At 38.4% G+C, this 24,776-nt stretch overlaps 1 protein-coding gene across 15 annotated transcripts in view; it reads right to left on the reverse strand.

The window, feature by feature from the left end:
• Positions 1 to 24,776, reverse strand: part of PREPL (prolyl endopeptidase like) — a 52,140-nt gene that overhangs the window by 24,811 nt on the left and 2,553 nt on the right. For 11 of the 15 annotated variants that reach the window (XM_021924799.2, XM_009184115.2, XM_009184116.3 and 8 more), the window contains 3 exons: positions 3,317 to 3,439; positions 1,561 to 1,627; positions 795 to 1,001 (listed from right to left, as the gene is read on the reverse strand). In XM_021924799.2, the coding sequence (XP_021780491.1) occupies positions 795 to 1,001; positions 1,561 to 1,627; positions 3,317 to 3,439 (397 nt within the window). The remainder of the gene's footprint in view (positions 1 to 794; positions 1,002 to 1,560; positions 1,628 to 3,316; positions 3,440 to 24,776) is intronic. The other 4 variants (XM_009184117.2, XM_009184124.2, XM_009184119.2 and 1 more) reach the window with 1 other exon arrangement.

Consider the following 24,776-nt stretch of genomic DNA (forward strand, 5'->3'; position numbering starts at 1 on the left):
TTTCAAGCCACAGGATATCTCCAACTACCAAACACAATTTTACGCTGATTCTTGATCCCACCAGAAGCTGTCAACAGAAGTTTGCACACAATTACATCATGACTGCCACCTGGCTGACAGTGATTGTAAATCATTGTATAATATGCACCGTGATTTCACAAGTTAAAATGTACACAATATATGTCTTAGAATTCAATAGTTAGGGTATAATTTCAATTCACTGCAATAAAATTTAAACAATGGAGAAAATGATGGCAGAATATGAAAAGAGAGGACAAAATGTAACATATGTACCACTAGATGCTAAATTTAAAGTTAGTTCTATTACTAAAAATGTCACAGCTTCCATTGATAAATAGGTTAGTTTAACACATACCAAGTTCTTTGGGCAGTGACTTTGGGCAATTTGCTATTAACAGTTCTATAAAATAACATGAAATTGAAAAAATATATTCAAGCTTAAAGTTGAATAAAATATTAAGATGCGACTTACGTGTAAAAATTTATTCTAGATAATAATTTGGCAAAGAATTACTGATAAATCAAAATGTATTGTACGACATGGACTCTAATTATAACTCTTTCAAAAACACGAGTATTTCAAAATTACCCATCTAGATATATAGTTAAATAAGGCAAGGTTTCCTGAATAAGAGGTACATAGGAAGATGTATAGTGCACAGGGATATGTGGATCAGGCATTCACCTTCTCCCTCACTCACATGGGCCAAAAAAAATGTTTCAAAAGTGTTACTGTCGCCTTTCAACAGAGAACTATTTGGTTGGTGGCTTACCAAAACTGGACACATTTGGGAAAGAAGCTTCCATTACAGGCTGATCGCTGAGCTTTATAATTACACAGGTAGATGCTTCAGAATCCTCAGTTCTTATCTTGGCAGCCACATATTTTTCATCTGGAGCAACTCTGATACAATCAATGAAGGGCTGGTCTAACTTAAGTTCCTCCAAATTGAATAAAACTTCATAATTATCATTGTCTGCTGCATAAAGAAAAATATGAAAGTGATACTTTCACAGGATGTACTTTAAAAAATTAAAACTGTATTTTAATGTTTTAAATTAGAATTCCCATTCTGTAAGAGGTCATATCCTAGCTTCTTTCAACAATGGCAGCTTAACTTGCACATAAACTGACAATAAGTTATTTAATATTACCTTATGCTATTCAATATTATTCCGTGCATCAACCTATGAGACATTATTTGATATTGTTATAGTCTAGTTTAGTATTTACAGACCATACAGAATCTAGAAAGTAAGTGAATATAAATGACAATCAATAATATATGTCAAGTGCCTAGCATAGTACCTAAGACACAGCAGATACTCAAAAAATGCTAGATGCCGTCTCCATTCTCCCTGCCAAAGCTTCTGAGTCTGTATCTTACACAAACCCAGAGATTAAAAACTAGTCATTTAAATAAATTCAGAAATAATCTTTAAAAAAATCTTTTCTCTATCTTTGAGAAACTAATAAATTTCCTATAAAAATATGAAATCTGAAAATTAGAGCATGTAAAAAGAAAAACTGTGGTGTACCTTCTTCATCTTTGGAACGAACCAAGCAACAACCTTCTTGGTAATAAACAAAACCACCATGTTTAACCTGATGATAAAAGAAACACGCAATTTACTTAAAACCAATTTAATTAACCTTTTCATGGTCTGACTATTCAAGCTGAAGATGAAATGAGGCCTCTTACAAAAACAGACCTGTTGAAGTATGTGAATAAATACATATGAAATATAAAATTGACCATTTTTACAATATAGTTGATAAGATACGGTTTTCATATGTTCATGACCACTAGCGGGGTTTTTAATAGATAAACAAGAGGCAATAAAGAAAAGGTATAACAAAATCTATTAGTTCTCACAATTGTACAAACCACTTCTGCTATATTTTAGAAACATCTGATACCTGTACAGTGGGGGTCAATTAACAGAAATCAAGTGGCATCTTTAAGATAATCCAAAATGATGCAGATGAGGAAACTGTGGCTCAGACTAGCCTGAAAACCCAGTCAATAACTTTCTGAGACTCTTTCCTTTAAAATATGCTGTCACCAACAACTATACACAGTCTTGATTTAACACAAACTATTTCATCTGCTGTAGGGTGACAAATACAATTTGAAATTGAGAGAATGAATATTACCAAAATTTAAAGAGTGTTCTTGTCTAATGCCTACATATTAAATGTAATTGATTGGTTGATATGATTTCAGTGGCTTACAACACATTTATTATCTGTTAGCGGCATAATTTGAACCTGGAGTTCCTTATTCTTAACCTACTATTTCTATTCTATTATGTATGTGATTTTCACCTATTATGGTTCTATTTTCCAATCTTATTGAAAATTCAATTCATTTCTTTCTTTCTTTTTTTATTTTTTTTTGAGACAGAGTCTTGCTCTGTCGCCCAGGCTGGAGTGCAGTGGTGCAATCTCAGCTCACTGCAACCTCTGCATCCTGAGTTCAAGTGATTCTCCTGCCTCAGCCTCCCGAGTGACTAGGACTACGGGCACCTGCCACCATGCCCAGCTAAGTTTTGTATTTTTAGTAGAGATGGGGTTTCACCATGTTGGCTAGGCTAGTCTTGAACTCCTGACCTCAGGTGATCTGCCCACCTTGACCTCCCGAAGTGCTCGGATTACAGGAGTAAGCCACTGCGCGCCGGCCCTCAATTCATTTTGATTGAATATTTGTGATTGTGATAACCATAAAATGGTTAAACAGATACTTGGCTTTCATGGTATTATACTAAAGTGAATTCCTTTTATTAAAAAATTTAGACAAAACAATCAAGTAATTTTCAAATAATAACAAAGTATGAACTAGTTTCATTTGAACTTCTCCTTAGAATCATTAAAAAATTCTTAAATCAGTGTTGGGCATGGCAGCTCACACCTATAATCTCAGCACTTTGGGAGGCCGAGGTGGGAGGGTTCCTTGAGCCTAGGAGTTCAAGCTCAGCTTGGGCAACATGGTGAGACCCTGTCTCTTAATTTTTTTTTTTTTCAATCAGAACTGATTGTTTGCAAAAACCAGAATTAATATATTACAGTTGAAAATTCATCTTAGTTTCGATCATTACATTTATTGAAAGATGTGAAGGATCACATTGTGTGATCACAATCTGTGAAGTCTTTGCTTTTTAAGTTTTTTCAGCACATTTTAAAGGCCGAAAGTAGTATAATCTTGATGTAGATTATGTCTCTAAACCACAAGGTATCTCATTTGCATCGATTGGTAATATCAAAAATTTTTTTTAAAGACATGAGTTATCTTACTTCCACATTGATGATTTCATATTCTTCTTGTGGCTGTGTTTCTAACTTTGTTCTCACTTTTTCAAATGCATCCATGTTTTCTGGAAGGGGTTTTTCGTTTTCTTGTTTAACAGGCTGAAGATCCTGGAAAAAGTTTTGTTATGATCAAAATATTTCAAACTAGGGGAAAAAACTTTTGCTTTTTAAAGATAAGGTCTATGGTATAGACCTAATATTGTACAAAAAATAAATAAGATTAAATAGTATGCATTTCACAGATTTTAAATGTTCTTTCCTAGGCTCATCAATAAAAAGATCTCTTTTTCATTAAAAAAAGTAAACAAAGGAATAAGATAGACATTTGATGGTTATACGATTATTTTAGATGAGTAAGTCTTTAAGCAGCAGGAATACTAAGAAGCTCAGAAAAATGTTCAGAAATACTATGGGGAAAATTTATACACAACTAAGGAGAAAATAAAATTCCATGAACTTTTACACGTTTAATAGGAAAGTCAGGTAGATAACAAAATATTTGGAGTTTTACAAGTACTGAAGTACCTACTAAAGGAAGGGAAATATCAAAGAAGTGGAAGACATTATCATTACTAGTAAATGTTCACTATTAGTTTATTCACAGCCAGAGTGGTAAGAAATAGTTTCCTACTTCATTAACTATAATTTTTTACTTTTTAAATTTTTAAAATTTAAATGGGTCTGAGAACCAAGGGATATAATTTTCTTTTCTTGTGCGAATAACTAACCCCCAAAACAGAACTCTTTATCAAATCAAAAAGTGAACTGGCAAGGCACAGTGGCTCACGCCTGTAACCCCAGCACTTTGGGAGGCCAAGGAGAATGGATCACTTGAGCCCAGGAATTCAAGACCAGCCTGGGCAACATGGTGAGACCCCATCTCTGTAAAAAATACAAAAAAAATTTAGCCAGGTGTGATGGCACATGCCTGTAGTCCCAGCTACTTGGGAAGCTGAGGTGGGAGGAGGGATCACCTGAGCCCGGGAGGTCGAGGCTGCAGTGAGGCGTGATCATGCCATTGCACTCCAGCATGCAGAGTGAGACCCTGTCTCAAAAAAAAAAAAAAAAAAAAAAAAAAAGAGGAATTAATGCCTAATGAAACAGAGCTCCTTTTACAGTTTTTTTAAGGAAAAATAGTATGTTCACTTTATGAAAGGAAGAACCAGGAAAAATAATACAAAATTAATGAACATGAGTGGAGATATAGATGAAAGCTAAATAAGCATTCACTGTGTCTTATCAAGAGTGACTAATAAGCTAAGAGCTTTATTTGAGTTCTGGTAAGCACATAAATATCATATAAATCATTACAACTTGGATAAAGCAAAACCTCAGTTTTCAAATTTAAAAACTGTTCAATAACTCAACACTCCAATGATTTGCCTTGTTTAAGCAAAAGAATTCTGGCCAAGATTTTTTACTTCAGCTCTCTGCCAAAGATGACAATTGTACAGTGATTTGTACAGACAGGGGACTTAAGTCTTTGGTAAAGACCTCCAACAGCTGGAAAGTATTTATTGCATAAATATGTCCAAGATACTTTACCAACATTGTAGAGAATGTAAGCTACAAATATAGTTTATATTACAAAGAGTGTACAATCTAAAATTAAACACAAGAATATAACAGAAAAATCACCAAAATAAATTAAATGGAAAATAATCATTTTCACAAAGGTTTTCCTTTTAGATTTTTTTGGGATACATTATTATTTGAATTAGATTAAAATTAGCAATAATGGTTGTTATGATAGTCTCAATCATTTAGCCTCTACTTACAATCATATAATATTCTGAATTTTTTTTAAGAGACACGGTCTCACTATGTTGCCCAGGCTGGACTCAAACTCCTGGGCTCAAGCAATCTTCCTGCCTCAGCCTCCCAAGTAGATGGGACTATAGGTGTGTGCCACCTCATTCTATACAGTTAATTTTTTGAGTAATTATTCAAAGATTAAATATTGGAAGCTTATATTTTTATTTTTCATTCATTTTTTAAAGCATTTCTACAAAATCTATGGTTGATCTTTAAAGTGGTGAGACATGATATCTATATCAATAATCCCCTGATATCACCATCATAAGTCAGAAAATGACTAGAAATCTATCCTGAAACTGTAAAATAGCAATAGGAGCTGCCTTTGCATTTCTAGATGCGGGATTGTCTGTTCTGTAATCTCCATTAAAACTTTTGAAGTAGAGTCAGGATTATCTCTTTACTACCCTGTAGCTTTTAGCACATTCTAGGTCATGGAGCTGGGTTCTGTCACTTTTAAATACTCATTCTTACTGACAGCCATAGCCAACACAGAGCCAAAAGCAACAGAGCGGGCTCCAAAACCCATCTTCTTAACTTTACATTCCTGATTAACATTTTTTCTGTCATAAATCCAAATAAACTGAGCTTACCTGAACCAAAATAACTCTGAGAGCAATAGGATTTTTGACTGCCTTAATGAAATTCAAGCAGAACTCAACAGCTTTCTACGTAACTCTTCCAAAGGAATTACTTCCATGGAAACTGATATTTTATATAATATTCATTAAGTACTCTAAGTTACTTTTGGTTTTTGTTCTGTCCCAAGGACACCTGCTAAGTGTTTTAAGCTTTCACTTCAATTTCAGCTAGCCATATCATTAGGGTACACAGCTAAAGCCATCCATTTTAGCCAGGTATCTTAATACTTTAAGCAGTCCAGTTGTTTCAAAGGCATGTACTACCCCCCAATGGAGCTGAGGTAAGTATGGCTTTACCTTCAGATTTTAAGAAGGTTACTGGTAGACTATCACTCCATTACTGGTAAAAAGAAGCACTCCTTCCCACTTCCCAAGTGGCCCACCACTAAATCATTTTAACAATGAAAGCTGTTATAAAATAGGAGAATGTTATGTGTTAACTTTATCTTGGCAAAGATGCTGAACTCTAAAGACAGAAAAATGGTGAAGTAGAAAGACAATGGACAGCCCTTCAGTAAAGACTAATTAGCCATTAGTAATATGGCTAATTCTAAGGCTAGGGCAGGGAGAAAATACATGGTAGGTTTGGGAAATCTTATGCCAGAAAATAAGGAGTGCTCAAAGTTTAATGGAGACATGTCAAAAGAATACAAGTGTCAACTGAAGGAGTTTCTATTGGCCACATTTTGGACAATTTGAGCATCAAAAAGAATAATAAATAATAAACAAATAATACATTGAAAAAACAGAAATCCACAGCAATTGAAAAACAGAATGCATCAATTTAGGAAAAACAGAAAAAGAGTAAATCTTAAGGAAGTAGAAGAAAGGAAAGAAAAATAATTTTTGAAATTAAATTGATAACAAAGATAATCAAATTAAAAGTTGGTTCTTTTAGAAACCTATTAAAAACAGTGCAAAACTGATAGTCACTAACTCTTAAAGAAATTAAATGGTAATTAAGTGTCCCCTTCTTGAAAGAGACACCAAGCGCAGATGCAGAAAGGTAGCTTTCTTGGATCTTCAAGAAACAGCTAATCTTTTCATATGTCAACTATTTAAGAAAATAGTAAAAGAAGTAAAACTACTCATTTTATTACGCTAATATAACCTTGACATCAAAATTAGACAATGATGATATGAGACAATTAAAAAATCAATCTTATTCTAAAATAAAATCAATTAATTTTAAAAAGCACAAATAAAAACAGTAATAGTAAAACTTATTAAACTTTATGTGACCAAGAAGGATTTTTTTCTTAAGAATGAAAGGATGGTCCAACATCAGAAAAAAATCTATCAATGTAATCTAACACAAATAAAGGAGATAAATCTTAGAGCCATTTTCTTTTTTTTTTTTTTTTTTTTTTTTTTTGAGACGGAGTCTCGCTCTGTCGCCCAGGCGGGAGTGCAGTGGCCGGATCTCAGCTCACTGCAAGCTCCGCCTCCCGGGTTTACGCCATTCTCCTGCCTCAGCCTCCCGAGTAGCTGGGACTACAGGCGCCTGCCACCTCGCCCGGCTAGTTTTTTGTATTTTTTAGTAGAGACGGGGTTTCACCGTGCTAACCAGGATGGTCTCGATCTCCTGACCTCGTGATCCGCCCGTCTCGGCCTCCCAAAGTGCTGGGATTACAGGCTTGAGCCACCGCGCCCGGCCCTTAGAGCCATTTTCAATAAATGCAGGGAAAAAATAAAAAATAATCACCATGCTTTAAAAAAATGATAAAACCTTAAATTAGGAATTGAGAGGAACTTCCCTGACTTAATAGTTTCTGTCAGTTATCTTACACAGAAATATACTAAATCTGTAATCAAAATGCCTGAAATCAATTCATATTAGCATACATGGTATTTAGCAACCATGAAACAGCAACGAGATTTCCAAAATTTTAATTATATTCATGTAAAATAACTAATTGTATTTGCTGTTAACTCATTTTGTTTTTTAAAAGCAACTGTTAAATGAAGGAAACTTGTTCCTTTCATCTTCTGCCTCCAATTCTTCTCCTTATCCCCTTCTCTAGAGCCCAGACTTTTGCCCTTCTTATGCCACTGACTGCTCCTGTCAAGGTCACTGAATGGCCACCACATTGCAAAGTGCAAAAGTTAATTTTCAGTATTCATATTACTTGACCTATTAGCATTATGATACAATTGATCACTTCCTCCTCTTAAAAACACTTTTCTTTACTCGGCTTCCAGGACACCTCATTCTCCTTGTTTTCCTCTTATTTCACTAGCCCTTCCTTCTCGGTATCTTTAGCTGGTTCCTTCTCAACTCCCTGGCTTTTTTTTTTTTTTTTTTGAGACAGGAGTTTTGCTCTTATTGCCCAGGCTGGAGTGCAATGGCGCAATTTCGGTTCACTGCAACCTCCGCCTCCCGGGTTCAAGCGATTCTCCTGCCTCAGCCTCCCGAGTAGCTGGGATTACAGGCACTTGCCACCATGCCGGCTAATTTTTTTTTTTTTTTTTTGTATTTTTAGTAGAGATGGGGTTTCACCATGTTGGCCAGGCTGGTTTAAAACTCCTGACCTCAGGTGATCCACCTGTCTCGGCCTCCTGAAGTGCTGGGATTACAGGCGTGAGCCACCGGGCCTGGCATCTCCCTGGCTTTTTAACACTGGCAGGGCTCAGTTCCTGCACTAAGCGCTTCTCTTCTTTGCAGTCTGCACTAATTCCCTTGGTGATCTCATCCAGTCATGACCTTAAATACTATTTATATCCTGAGGACTCTCAAATTTACAGCTGTAGCCTGAACAACTCTGAACAAGTTGAACTTGTATATCCAACTGACTACCCAACATTTCTACTCAGATGTCTGATATGCCAAAAAATGTCCAAATCTGAACTTTAAATCTCCCCATATATCCCTTGCCCTATTAAAAAACAAACAAACAAACAACAACAACAAAAACCCTGTTCTCCAGGCAATCTTTCCAATTTACATAAACGACAAATCTGTCCTCCCAGTTACTCAGGCTTAAAAGCATTAGAGTTGGCTTTGTCTTTTTCTCTTGCCACAAACAAGTGGTCTGCTAAACCCTGTCAATTCTACTTTCAACATATATCTAGAATCTGACCACTTCTCACACTTGGACTGGACTACTCGGCTAGTACCGTCATCATTTCTCCCTTGGATTACTGCAAAAGCCCAAAGTTTTCTCTGCTTCTGCACTTGCCTCCCAGTCTATTTTCAACAAAGGTGCTTATGTGAGCCTAAAGTCAGATTACGTTACTCCACTCAAAACCCTCCAATGGTTTCCCATCTTGCTCAAGAGGAAAAGCAAAAATTCTTACAATGGTCTACAAAGTCCTAAAGAATCTTGTCCCATTACATTGCTGATCTAATCTACTACTACACGCCAAGCCCACTTATTCCAGTTAATCCATACTTGATGTTTCTTGAACATACCAAGCTTGCTCCCATATCAGTTTCTTAGAACTTAGGCCCTATGCCCAAATATCTCCTTAAAGCTATTGCTCAAAAGTCATCTTCTAAGTTAGCCCTTTCCTAACCATTTTACTAAAATAACACCCCTCCCTATCCCCACACTGCCTATTCATATCTTCCCTGTCTTTTTTTTTTCCTTCTTCACCATACCTATCACTTCTGACATATTTTGTATTTCATTCATGTAATACTTTTTATTTTTTTGAGAGATGAGGTCTCGCTGTGTCACCTCAGTTGGAGTGCTGTGATCTGGGCTCATTGCAACCTCTGCCTCCTGGGCTCAAGCAATCAATCCTTGACCTCAGCCTCTCAAGTAGCTGGCTAGGACTACAGGTGCTACCATGCCCAGCTAATTTTTGCATTTTTTGTAGAGACAGGGTTTTGCCATGTTGCCCAGGCTGTTCTTGAACTCCTGGGCTCAAGCAATGAGCCCACCTCAGCCTCCCAAAGTGTATTACAGGTATGACCCATTGTACCTAACCTTGTTCATTTAATTCTTTACTCTTTCTCTCTTCCTTTCTCAAGTAGAACGGTAGGCTTCACGAAAGCAGGGATTTTTGTTTATTTTATTCAGTGTTATATCTCCAATGCCTAGAATGGTGCATAGTAGGTGTTCAACAAATATTTGCTGAGTTGAATAAAATTCAGACAGCACAAAACATAAAATGAAAAAAACAAAAGACATCATAAAGTGAAAAGAAATATTAATAGGACAAACATGGAGAAGATATCTACAGCACATGTGAAAGACAAAGGACGTGTAACGAAATCTTATGAATCAGTAAGAAAAGGATAAACAATTAAAAGAAGGTCAAAAGGGGTGCGGTTCGAAGATGGCTGAATAGGAACGGCTCCAGGCTACAGCTCCCAGAGTGTGGACAGAAGATGGGTGATTTCTGCATTTTCAAGTGAGGTACTGGGTTCATCTCACTGGGGCGTGTCAGACAGTGGGTGCAGGACAGTGGGTGCAGCCCACCAAGCGAGAGCCAAAGCAGGACGAGGCATCACCTCACCCGGGCCAAGGGAAACCATGACACACAGCACCTGGAAAATTGGGTCACTCCCACCCTAATATTGCGCTGTTCCAAGGGTCTCAGCAAACGGCACACCAGGAGATTATTTCCCGTGCCTGGCTTGGAGGGTCCCATGCCCACGGGGGCCTCCCCCATTGCTAGCACAGTAGTCTGAGATCTAACAGCAAGGCGGCATTGAGGCTGCGGGAGGGGTGCCCGCCATTGCTGAGGCTTGAGTAGGTAAACAAAGTGGCCCGGAACCTCGAACTGGGTGGAGCCCACCGCAGCTCAAGGAGGCCTGCCTGCCTCTGTAGACTCCACCTCTGGGGACAGAGCAGAGTCAAACAAAAGGCAGCAGAAACCTCTGCAGATTTAAATGTCCCTGTCTGACAGCTTTGAAGAGAGCATTGGTTCTCCCAGCATGGAGTTTGAGATCTAAGAACAGACAGACTGCCTCCTCAATGGGGTCCCTGACCCCTGAGTAGCCTAAGTGGGAGGCACCCTCCAGTAGGGGCAGACTGACACCTCACACGGCCGGGTTCCCCTCTGAGACGAAGCTTCCAGAGGAGGGATCAGGCAGCAAAAATTGCTGTTCATCAATATTCACTCTTCTGCAGTCTCTGCTGCTGATACCCAGGCAAACAGGGTCTGCAGTGGACCTCCAGCAAACTCCAACAGACCTGCAGCTGAGGGTCCTGACTGTTGGAAAGTAAAACTAACAAACAGAAAGGACATCCACACCAAAACCCCATCTGTACGTCACCATCATCAAAGCCCAAAGGTAGATAAAACCACAAAGATGGGGAAAAAACAGCAGAAAAGCTGAAAATTCTAAAAATCAGAGTGCCTCTCCCCCTCCAAAGGAATGTAGATCCTCGCCAGCAATGGAACAAAGCTGGACAGAGAATGACTTTAATGAGTTGAGAGAAGGCTTCAGACGATCAAACTTCTCCGAGCTAAAGAAGGAAGTTTGAACCCATCGCAAAGAAGCTAAAAACCTTCAAAAAAGATTAGATGAATGGCTAATTAGAATAACCAATGTAGAGAAGTCCTTAAATGACCTGATAGAGCTGAAAACCATGGCACAAGAACTACGTGACAAATGCACAAGCTTCAGTAACCGATTCAATCAACTGAAAGAAAGGGTATCAGTGATTGAAGATCAAATGAATGAAATGAAGCGAGAAGAGAAGAGTAAAAAGAAATTAATAAAGCCTCTAAGAAATATGGGACTATGTGAAAAGACCAAATCTACGTCTGATTGGTTTACCTGAAAGTGACAGGGAGAATGGAACCAAGTTGGAAAACACTCTGCAGGATATTATCCAGGAGAACTTCCCTAACCTAGCAAGGCAGGCCACTGAACATTCAAATTCAGGAAATACAGAGAACATCACAAAGATATTCCTCAAGAAGAGCAACTCCAAGACACATAATTGTCAGATACACCAAAGTTGAAATCAAGGAAAATATGTAAGGGCAGCCAGAGAGAAAGGTCAGGTTACCCACAAAGGGAAGCCCATCAGACTAACAGCGGATCTCTCGGCAGAAACTCTACAAGCCAGAAGAGAGTGGGGGCCAATATTCAACATTCTTAAAGAAAATAATTTTCTTTTTTTTTTTTTGAGACAGAGTCTCGCTCTGTTGCCCAGGCTGGAGTGCAGTGGCGCGATCTCGGTTCACTGCAAGCTCTGCCTTCCGGGTTCATGCCATTCTTCTGCCTCAGCCTCCCGAGTAGCTGGGACTACAGGCACCCGCCACCACGCCTGGCTAATTTTTTGTATTTTTAATAGAGACGGGGTTTCACCGTGCATGCCAGGATGGTCTTGATCTCCTGACCTCGTGATCCACCCGCCTCGGCCTCCCAAAGTGCTGGGATTACAGGCGTGAGCCACCGCACCCAGCAAAGAAAAGAATTTTCAACCCAGAATTTCATATCCAGCCAAACTAAGTTTCATAAGTGAAGGAGAAATAAAATCCTTTACAAACAAGCAAATGCTGAGATTTTGTCACCACCAGGCCTGCCTTACAAGAGATCCTGAAGGAAGCACTAAACATGGGAAGGAACAACCGGTACCAGCCACTGCAAAAACATGCCAAAATGCAAAGACCATTGATGCTAGGAAGAAACTGCATCAACTAACGAGCAAAATAACCAACTAACATCATAATGACAGGATCAAATTTACACATAACAATATTAACTTTAAATGTAAATGGGCCAAATGCTCCAATTAAAAGACACAAACTGGCAAACTGGATAAAGAGTCAAGACCCATCAGTTTGCTGTATTCAGAAGACCCATCTCACATGCAGAGACATACATAGGCTCAAAATAAAGGGATGGAGGAAGATCTACCAAGCAAATGGAAAACAAAAAAGGCAGGGGTTGCAATCCTAGTCTGATAAAACAGACTTTAAACCAACAAAGACCAAAAGAGACAAAGAAGGCCATTACATAATGGTAAAGGGATCAATTCAACAAGAAGAGCTAACTATTCTAAATATATATGCACCCAATACAGGAGCACCCAGATTCATAAAGCAAGTCCTTAGAGACTTACAAAGAGACTTAGACTCTCACACAATAATAATGGGAGACTTTAACACCCCACTCTTAACATTAGACAGATCAACGAGACAGAAAGTTAACAAGGATATTCAGGAATTGAACTCTGCTCTGCACCAAGTGGACCTAATAGACATCTACAGAACTCTCCACCCCAAACCAACAGAATATACATTTTTCTCAGCACCACATTGCACTTATTCCAAAATTGACCACATAGTTGGAAGTAAAGCACTCCTCAGCGAAGGTAAAAGAACAGAAATTATAACAAACTGTCTCTCAAAGTGCAATCAAACTAGAACTCAGGATTAAGAGAAACTCACTCAAAACCGCTCAACTACATGGAAACTGAACAACCTACTCCTAAATGACTACTGGGTACATAACGAAATGAAGGCAGAAATAAATATGTTCTTTGAAACCAATGAGAACAAAGATACAACATACCAGAATCTCTGGGACACATTTAAAGCAGTGTGTAGAGGGAAATTTATAGCACTAAATGTCCACAAGAGAAAGCAGGAAAGATCTAAAATTGACACCCTAATATCACAATTAAAAGAACTCGAGAAGCAAGAGCAAACACATTTAAAAGCCAGCAGAAGGCAAGAAATAACTAAGATCAGAGCAGAACTGAAGTCAGAGACACAAAAAAACCCCTTCAAAAAAATCAATGAATCCAGGAGCTGGTTTTTTGAAAAGATCAACAAAATTGATAGACCGCTAGCAAAACTAATAAAGAAGAAAAGAGAGAAGAATCAAATAGACGCAATACAAAATGATAAAGGGGATATCACCACCGACCCCACAGAAATACAAACTACCATCAGAGAATACTATAAACACCTCTATGCAAATAAACTAGAAAACCTAGAAGAAATGGATCAATTCCTGGACACATACACCCTTCCAAGACTAAACCACGAAGAAGTTGAATCCCTGAATAGACCAATAACAGGCTCTGAAATTGAGGCAATAATTAATAGCCTACCAACCAAAAAAAGTCCAGGGCCAGATGGATTCACAGTCAAATTCTACCAGAGGTACAAAGAGGTGCTGGTACCATTCCTTCTGAAACTATTTCAATCAATAGAAAAAGAGGGAATCCTCCCTAACTCATTTTATGAGGCCAACATAATCCTGATACCAAAGCCTGGCAGAGACACAACAAAAAAAGAGAATTTTAGACCAATATCCCTGATGAACATCGATGCAAAAATCCTCAATAAAATACTGGCAAACCGAATCCAGCAGCACATCAAAAAGCTTATCCACCATGATCAAGTGGGCTTTATCCACGGGATGCAAGACTAGTTCAACATACGCAAATTGATAAACGTAATCCAGCGTATAAACAGAACCAAAGACAAAAACCACGTGATTATCTCAATAGACGCAGAAAAGGCCTTTGACAAAATTCAACAGCCCTTCATGTTAAAAACTCTCAATAAATTCGGTATTGATAGAACGTATCTCAAAATACTAAGAGCTACTTATGACAAACCCACAGCCAATATCATACTGAATGGGCAAAAACTGGAAGCATTCCGTCTGAAAACTGGCACAAGACAGGGATGCCCTTTCTCACCACTCCTACTCAACATCGTGTTGGAAGTTCTGGCCAGGGCAATCAGGCAGGAGAAAGAAATAAAGGATATTCAATTAGGAAAAGAGGAAGTCAAATTGTCCCGGTTTGCAGATGACATGATTGTATATTTAGAAAACTCCATCGTCTCAGCCCAAAATCTCCTTAAGCTGATAAGCAACTTCAGCGAAGTCTCAGGATACAAAATCAGTGTGCAAAAATCACAAGCATTCTTATACACCAATAACAGAGAGCCAAATCATGAGTGAACTCCCATTCACAATTACTTCAAATAGAATAAAATACCTAGGAATCCAACTTACAAGGGATGTGAAGGACCTCTTCAAGGAGAACTACAAACCACTGCTCAGTGAAATAAAAGAGGACACAAACAAACGGAAGAACATTCCATGCTCATGGATAAGAAGAATTCATATACTGAAAATGGCCATACTGCCCAAGGTAATTTATAGAATCAATGCCATCCCCATTAAGCTACCAATGACTTTCTTCACAGAATTGGAAAAAACTACTTTGAAGTTCATATCGAACCGAAAAAGAGCCCGCATTGCCAAGACAATCCTAAGTCAAAAGAACAAAGCTGGAGGCATCACACTACCTGACTTCAAACTATACTATAAGGCTACAGTAACCAAAACAGCATGGTACTGGTACCAAAACAGAGATATATACCAATGGAACAGAGCCCTCAGAAATAACACCACACATCTACAACCTTCTGATCTTTGACAAACCTGACAAAAACAAGAAATGGGGAAAGGATTCCCTATTTAATAAATGGTGCTGGGAAAACTGGCTAGCTAAGGTGTAGAAAGCTGTCTGATCTCTTCCTCATACCTCATACAAAAAATTAATTCAAGATGGATTAGAGATTTAAATGTTAGACCTAAACTATAAAAACCCTAGAAGAAAACCTATAGGTAATACCATTCAGGACATAGGCATGGGCAAGGACTCGCCTAAAACACCAAAAAGCAATGGCAACAAAAGCCAAAATTGACAAAATCGGGATCTAATTAAACTAAAGAGCTTCTGCACAGCAAAAGAAACTACCATCAGAGCACAGGCACCTACAGAATGGGAGAAAATTTTGCAATCTACTCATCTGACAAAAGGGCTAATATCCAGAACCCAAATAACCTGCCAAATTTACAAGAAAAACAACCCCATCAAAAAGTGGGCAAAGGATATGAATAGACACTTCCTTTACATTTATGCAGCTAACAGACAAGGAAAAAATGCTCATCAACACCAAGCCGTATCAGAGGAAATGCAAATCAAAACCACAATGAGATACCATCTCACACCAATTAGAATTCGCGCATCATTAAAAATCAGAAACAACAGGTGCTGGAGAGGATGTGGGAGAAGAGGAACACTTTACACCAATGTCGGGTGAAACTATAAACTAGTTCAACCATTGTGGAAGACAGTGGCTTTTATTCTCAAGGATCTTAGAACTAGAAATACCATTTGACCTAGCTTTCATCCTGCTACTTGGTATATACCCAAGATGAAATCATGCTGCTATAAAGACAACATTACGCACACATGTTTACTGCAGCACTATTCACAATAGCAAAGACTTGTAACCAACCCAAATGTCCATCAATGACAGACTGATTAACGCAATATATACACCATAGAATACTACACAGCCATAAAAAGGATGAGGAGTTCATGACCTTTGTAGGGACACGGATGCAGTTGGAAACCATCATTCCAGCAAACTATCACAAGAATAGAAAAATCCAAACACCGCATGTTCTCACTATAGGTGGGAAGCGAAATCAATGAACACTTGGACACAGGAAGGGGAACATCACACACCAGCCTGTTGTTGTGGGATGGGGGACGGCAGGATGAAGCATGAGACAGGTCGCATGCAAACAATGGTTAGCTGGTGCAGCACATCAACATGGCAATACACATATACAAACCACAGCACATAAAAATCTAGAACTAAAGTATAATAAAAAAAAAAAATGATCAAAAGAAAAGAATAGGCATTCAAGAAGAAAACCCAACAGGATCAATAAACATAAGAAAAGATGCTCACTGGCCAAGAGTGGCAGCTCACGCCTGTAATCCCAGTACTTATGGAAGCTGAGGCAGGAGGACTGCTTGAGCCCAGGAGCTTGAGACCAACCCGGGCAACACAGCAAGACTCTGTCTCTATTTAAAAAAAAAAAAGTTTTGGATTTTAGAGCATTTCGGATTTTGGATTAGGAATGCTCTACTTGTACTACAAGATATTAAAAAAGAAAAGTACTGTGAATTAGGCTACCTTACATCTACTTCTGACTCTACTAGTTTTCTTACTTAACTTTAGACTCTGTGGCTTTAGTTTCTTCATTTGTTTAGAAAGAATTCACATACTTCCTGATTTTAAAACTTATTATAGGCTGGGCGCAGGGGCTCATGCCTATAATCCCAGCACTTTGGCAGGCCAAGTTGGGCAGATTACCCTGAGGTCAGGAGTTTGAGACCAGCCTGGTCAACATGGTGAAACCCCGTGTCTACTAAAAATAGAAAAAATTAGCTGGGCATGGTGGTAGGCAGCTGTAATCCCAACTACTCAGGGGACCTTGGCAGGAGAATTGCTTGAATCTGGGAGGCAGAGGTTGCAGTGACCTGAGAAGGTACCACTGCACTCCAACCTGGGCAACAGAGCGAGACTCTGTCTCAAGAATAAATAAATAAATAAATAAACTTATTACAAAGCTATAGTAATTAAATGTGTAATACTGGCCTAAGGACAGACATATAGAAAAATGAGATAAAAGTTAGAGTCCAGAAATAAACCATCGAATTTATGGTCAGTTGATTTTCAGAAAGGATACCAAGACAATTCAATGGAAAAAGAACAGTCTTTTCAACAAATGTTGCTCAGACAATGGATATCCACAAGCAAAATAATAAAGTTGTACCCCAATCCGTTACACTGTAAACAAAATGAACTCATAATGGGTCATAGGGCTGGGCATGGTGGCTCACGCATGTAATCCCAGCACTCTGGGAGGCTGAGGCAGGAGGATTACCTGAGCCTAGGAGTTTGAGACCAGCTCACAAAACAAAGTGAGACCCTGTCTCCACCAAAAAATAAAAATAAAAATAAATAAAAAAATTAGCTGGGCATGGTTGTGGTCTCAGTTGCTTGGGAGGTAAGGCAGTAAGAGAGCATGAGCCCAGGAGGTTGAGGCTGCAGTGAGTCAAGTTTGTGCCTCTGCACTCCAGCCTGAGCAACAGAGTGAGGCCCTGCCTTTAAAAAAAAAAAAAAAAAGTATCAAAGGCCTAAAGAAAGAGCTCAGATGGGATGATTTCTGGGATATGTTTTCTAGCAATAAAATTTATGGTTATATGAAAAAAAAAATTCATTAATTATTAATTCATTCTATAAACACTTATTGCTTATCTACGATGTGGCAGTCATTATGTTATGTGCTGGCAAGATGTGTATTATAAAATTCTTGTCTTTAAGGACCTCCCAAAATAATGGAGAGACAGAAAAAGTTTAAAATGATGTAGTAATAGCAGAGAGGTAAATATAGCGATATGACTCCTATGGCTTCAACTTCTATCCATATGTAACAACTCTCCCCAAATTCCAGACTCAAATATCCAACTGCTACTAAAATCTCCACTTTACTAGTGAGTTACATTTATCCTTTCTACTTCTTCATCTTTTTTTTTTTTTTTTTGAGATGTAGTCTCGCTCCCACTGCACCAGACTGGAGTGCAGCGGCACCATCTTGGATCACTGCAATCTCCAACCCCCCGGTTCAAGTGATTCTCCTTCCTCAGCCTCCTGAGTAGCTGGGATTACAGGTGTGTGCCACCAGGCCTGGCTAAATTTTTTTGTATTTTCAGTAGCAATGGGGTTCCGCCATGTTGGTCAGGCTGGTCTCGAACTCCTGACCTCAGGTGATCTACCCGCCTCAGCCTCCCAAAGTGCTAGGATTATAGGCGTGAGACACCACGCCTGGCCTTCTTCATCCTTAAGATCTGAATATCAGTAAGGTTACATACATGACTGTGAAATAAGTCCATCTGAAACATAAAGATAAACCAGATGTATTTTAGAATTTTGAGATTTTTGGAATGTTAACTGGGTACCTTATCTCAGTTTACAGGGGAACAACACTCTGTAATCAAATGCAGTAACATTTTAGAGCTAAATATCTACTGATTGGGATAAATAAAGATCATAATAGCTTTGCGTCAGTTTAGGTCAGGTTTTGCCCATTCTCAATATCCTCCAATCAGTTAAAAAAATCGTTTGTTTTCTAAGAGGCTTTTGGATTTTAGAATCCAAAGAGATGAGGAATTATCACTCAAGTTCTTCTAGTCTTCCATTAAGATGTCTCAAATAAAATGTAATCAGGGCCAGGTGCGGTGGCTCACGCCTGTAATCCCAGCACTTCGAGAGCTGAGGTAGGTGCATCACTTGAGGCTGGGGTTCCAGACCAGCCTAGCCAACATGGCAAAACCCTATCTCTACTAAAAATATAAAAAAATTAGCTGGGTGTGGTGGCACATGCCTATAATCCCAGCTGCTCAGGAGGCTAAGGCACGAGAATCACTTGAGCCTGGGAGGTTGCAGTGAGCTGAGGCTGTGCCAGTGCACTACAGACTGGGTGACAGAGTGAGACACTGTCTCCAAAAAAAAAAAAGCAATCACCCTGTAAAGACTCTCATCTTCACTCATCTGAGTTTCCGACAAGGCTTCCTACTTCCAATTTATTCTCTATTCTGTCAGAGTGATTCTTCTAAAATGCAAATCTGATTGTGCCGACATTTTTCAATAACATACTATTGTTTAAAAGGATCCAGCTCAAACTTTTTGCAAGATATACAAAACTACCTATACATGATCCCGCCCAGTTTGCCTCTTTTGGCTCATCTTTGACCATTTTGTTTTGTTTGTTTTCTTGAGACAGAGTCTCACTCTGTCGCCCAGGCTGGAGTGCAGTGGTGCGATCTTGGCTCACTGCAATCACTGCCTCCTGGGTTCAAGTGATTCTCCTTCCTCAGCCTCTCCTGCCTCAGCCTCCTGTGTAGCTGGAGTTATAGGTGCACACTACCAAGCCTGGCTAATTTTTGTATTTTTAGAAGATACAAGATCTGAATATCAGTAAGGTTACATACATGACTGTGAAATAAGTCCATGGTTTCGCTAAAATGGTTTCACCGTGTTGGCCAAGCTGGTCCGGAATTCCTGACCTCAAATGATCCACCTGCCTCAGCCTCCCAAAGTGCTGGGATTACAGGTATGAGCCACCGTGCCTGGCCATCTTTGACCATTTTGGCTCTTCTAATTGTAGTGATGTCCTCCTCAATTCTGAGCTTTTACACATGCTGCTCCCTCTGCCTAATTCCTTCTCTTACTTTAGATCTTGATTAAATGTTACCTCCTAAGAAGGGCAATTCTGACCATAGTAACCAAAGTAACTTCTCAGCGGATAACATTTAATCAAGACCTAAAATAGGAGAAGGAACTAATCAAGTAGTGGTGAATAGGATTAAGGAATAGTACACAAAGGTCCTAAGATAGATGGGAAAGAGTCATGTTCTTCTATCTGGGAGATGACCATTGAGGCCTACCCAAAGTAAATGGGGGCAATTTGGCATGAAATGAGAGAGGGGTGAGATTGTGCATGGCCTTAGGAGACATGATTAGGAGACTGGATTTTAAGTTTCTGTAATAAAAGTTTCCGTAATAAGTTTTGGAAAGTTTTAATTTGGGAAGTGACATGATTTAATTTATATTTTAAGATCATTTTTCTGATGATATGGAAAATGGGTTGGAAAGGAACACGAGGGAAAGCCAAGAGCCTGGTTAGGAGTCTTTACCAGTGATCCAAGTAAAAGATAGCTAGAGTGATGATGGTAGAGATGGAGAAATATGGACAGGTTCAATATATATTTTGGTTAATACATGTTTCTGAAAATATGTTAAACATGATGACATGATGGTATACATAATTTGGGGTGTATAAACATTAGGTTATAACTAGACCACCAAATTAGTGATTTACTGATTATGAATTGTTTGGATGAGACAAATTGATTAAAGTAGTAGACTTGGTGGTATGGAGACATGGCAAAGATCACAAAGCTAGTTAGGGATACACTGTTAATGGACATGATGGCAGGACAGCAGTGTTCTAGCTTGAACAAATGAGTAAATAGCAATGAAATAAAGAAGAGCTGAATCGGGGCTGGAGAAGTAAAGTTCAATTGTAGATAGTTTGTTTGAGAAGTCAGTGAAACATCCACCTGGAGATTGTTAGGTAAGCAGCAAAATACTGTGTAGCTCAGAGGGGATTCTGGGATGATGACAGTAGCTGCTATGTCCCTTCAATCCATGGCCATGGATAAGATTATTTAGGAAGAAATTAAAGAGAGAAAAAGGACCAGGACCAAGTGCTGAGAAACCTCCAAATTTAGAGGTCAAATGGAGGAAAAGTTTGAAAAGCAGACTGAGGAGAATAAGCTTCTAAGGTAAGAGAAAAGTCAGAAAAAGGTGGAGTCATAAAGCCCAAGGAGAAGAGTCTTCCAAGGAGGAAATGGTCAAATATGTCCAATTGGCTGAGAGAGCTTATTCAAGAGGATGAAAGAAAAACAACCACTGGGTTAAAATATGTAACACCTTGGGGTGACACTGACAAAAGTTTTAAGGAAGGAGTGGAAGCCAGACCCAAGCAGGTTAAAGAATAAATAGAATGTGAAGAAGTAACTAATAATGAAGTTGTACCTGTAAGGTAGTCCCACTCTGAATTATTATGAATTATTATGAAATGAATTATTATGAAAAATTAATGAGACTACCATTTATTTTTCTTTCTGGCATTCCTGAGTTTTCTTTTAAAATTTTTCTTTCCTCCTCCTTTCCTGACAATGTTTTGAACTTACTAGTTATAACCAGTGGTTCTTACAAGTCACAGATCATAGTGAAGAAGCCAACTGTCAACCAATCTATTTAAGAGCTTTTCAACCTGAGGAAACTCATTTAAGAAAAAAACAAGATACCATGTATATATATGTGTGTGTATATATATGTGTGTGTGTATATATGTATGTATATATATGAGACTATTGCAGAAGCTGCTAATCTCTATTATAGAAATAGGCAAATGACATGTTTGACCAAAGGATTTAGTCTTCTCTCTTTAATTATTCAATTTCTTTTTCGTATCTTGTTCAAATTATCACCATTAAAGATTTTGGGAATTATTTTCGTAGGCAGAGCAGAGCAGGATGATGTGGAAGATAAAGAAATGTGATATCTGGATGGATGCTAGTCTTTGAATATCACTAGCTGGCTTGTAAGTATAATGGAGTAAGTTCATCTTGCCATCTGGCTAATGTAAAATGGAAAGCTGAGGTACTTGCCAATAAGAACTGTAGAACTGAATGAATTCAGTAAGGTTTAGATCAGCAACACTTGATCATCAAACATTTCCAGTTTCTAAATACAGGTCCACTGTCAATCAAGCTGTGAGTTCCAGAATTACTAACTTCAAAAAAACAGATCTGGGGCCGGGCATGGTGGCTCATGCCTGTAATCCCAGCATTTTGGGAGGCCAAGGTGGGTGGATCACCTGAAGTCAGGAGTTCGAGACCAGCCTGACCAACATGGTGAAACCCCATCTCTACTAAAAAATACAAAAAAAAATTTAGCCGGGCATGGTGGTGGACGCCTGTAATCCCAGCTACTTGGAAGCTGAGGCAGGAGAATTGCCTGAATCCAGGAGGCGGAGGTTGCAGTGAGCTGAGATCAAGCCATTGCACTCCAGCCTGGGCGACAAAGCAAGACTCCGTCTCAAACAAACAAACAAAAAACAGATCTGTAGGCCTCAACCATAGAGATTTTCATTATGCAGATGTGAGGTGAGATCCAGGAATCCGCATTTCTAAAAAAGCTCCCCAGGATTTCTGATATACAGTTAGACTGCAGCAGTTGATACTGAAGAGTCCCCAAACTTATAGGCAATAATTTGTTGCTAAGGTAATAAGACAGAGGTATAGAATCATGAAATTTTAGCACCTGGAAGACTTTCCAGAGAATGACAAGTTGAAACTTGCTTTTTTTTTTTTTTTTTGGAGACAGGGTATCCCTGTGTCACCCAGGCTAAAATGCAGTGGCACAATCTTACTGTGCCTCAACCTCACTGCAGACTCAACCTCCAAGGCTCAATCAATCCTCCCACCTCAGCCTTCCAAGTAGCTGGGATTACAGGCGTGAGCCACCATGCCCAGCTAATTTTTAGTCTTTTTGGTAGAGATGGGTTTTGCCATGTTGCCAAGGCTGGTCTCAAATTCCTGAGCTCGGACAATCTGCTCACCTTGGCCTCCCAGTGTTCTGGTATTACTGGTGTGAGCCACTATGCCTGATCAGAACTCCCTATTTTTTTCAGTCAAGAAGATTAAGAGTCCTGATTAGTTCACAGTCACACCAATCATGGCTAGATCTTTTGCCTTCTAGCATTCCCATTACACATGCTACTTTCTGTTCCTTAACTTATATTAGGTAATAGCTCTTTAAACAGATATATTTTAATTTACATAAAAGCATTAACTACTTTTTCTACTTTATTGCACCCTATAAAAGCGGATAGAGTTGGAACTCAGTGAATGCTTGCTGAAAGAAGGAAATGTGCATTCTTGTCTACAGGTGTTTTCACAGCTGCAGGGACATTTATAAAGCTTCCCCAGGTCTCAGTCATCAAAAAAGATGAAGACCATGGCTTTTATATTACATCATTTCTCATAGAGGGAATGGTTGATACATGACATGCGAAAGCAGGATCACTGTCTCAGGTAAAGGAACTACTAAAAGAACTATGAATACTTGGAGTCACTGAGTCAGGTTAAAGTTTCCAGGTAGTGGGAATCTATAAAAGAGAACTGAAAAGTTGCTTCAGGGACAAATGGAGGGAAAAAATAGTCAACCTTCCATTTAGAACGTGAGCTAACATCACAGCTGTTACTCTGATGGTAATTCCTGCCTACTATTTATACACTAAGAGTTAAGACAAAGTACAACATGACAAAATGTTCTAAACACAATGCAAAATAAAATAACCTAAAGGACCAAAATTTAGTTCAATAGGTGAAATTAAAAATTTTCTTTCTAAAGTAGGAAAGATGTACAAAAACCACAAAAATGAAATAAAAGGAAGATATAAAGAATTTCTAAATGAGTAATTAAGAAAGTGCTAAACTAAGGCAAGACACTATGAAAAGGAAAAGAATTTCAAAGACTAAAACATAAAGGGTAAAAGTCTAGGAAGACTAGAGGGCTAACATATAAAAAGTTAAAAGCAAAAGAGACACACACACAACACCCAAATAGGTATCAGCTAAGATAAGTGCAAAAATTGAACAAAAACTAGAAAAACTGAGTAAAATTAGATTAAAAAGTTTCTAAAATGAGAAGAATCTGCCCAAGTGTCCATCAATAGAAGAATGGATAAACAAAATGTGGTTTATACATACAAAGGAGTATTATTCAACTATAAAAAGAAATGAAGTTATGATACAGGCATACAACACAGATGAACTTTGAAAGCATTATGCTAAGCCACTGAATTGCATACTTTAAAATGGATCAAGTGGAAAAATTTTGTTATACATATACTTTATCCAAAGAAAGGAGGAAGTCAAAACAGACTAAAAGAAGAATCAGTATGCGACAAAACCAGAAATTAAAATAAAAAAATAAAAAATATATTAAAATCATAAATATGTGAAATTATTGCAAGAACACCACCCCCAAATATCATTAAGGAACCTAAGGAACACAAGAAGTAAAAGGTAGGAGAGGGAAGTCAAAGCAGCAGCAGCACAATTAGATAATTTAATCTCAAGTAAGTAGGATGACCATATAATTTACCATCCTAATCAGGACATATTTGAGAGAAAAGGGGACACTATTAATAATTACACAGGGACAACAGGTGTAGGCTGGAGCTGTCCCAGGCATAAGTGGATACGTGGTCACTCTCTATATAAGGGCAATCGGGTCCTCAAGGTTGAGTTCACGCCCACAGCTTGGGGTCTGGCAGAAGTACAACACTCCGACAGTGTCTTCCTGAAGGACTCAAGTGGTCAAAAACGCAAGACTGGTTTTCATTTTTTTACAGAGAAATAAAACACAATTCATGGCCTTTACTGAAGTGTACTGATTCGTGATTCATAAAACAATGGGCATATCATGAGATTTTATTAAGAGCTATAATTTAGTGTTCTTGAAATTTTAGAAGGCTGAATTATACTTTGAAATGCACTGGCAGGCATACTAAGGAAGTCCTGAGGTGAATCATTTTATATAAACCTACATTTTTA

The sequence above is a fragment of the Papio anubis genome, chromosome 14 (assembly GCF_008728515.1).
Source record: "Papio anubis isolate 15944 chromosome 14, Panubis1.0, whole genome shotgun sequence".
Taxonomy (NCBI): Eukaryota; Metazoa; Chordata; class Mammalia; order Primates; family Cercopithecidae; genus Papio; species Papio anubis.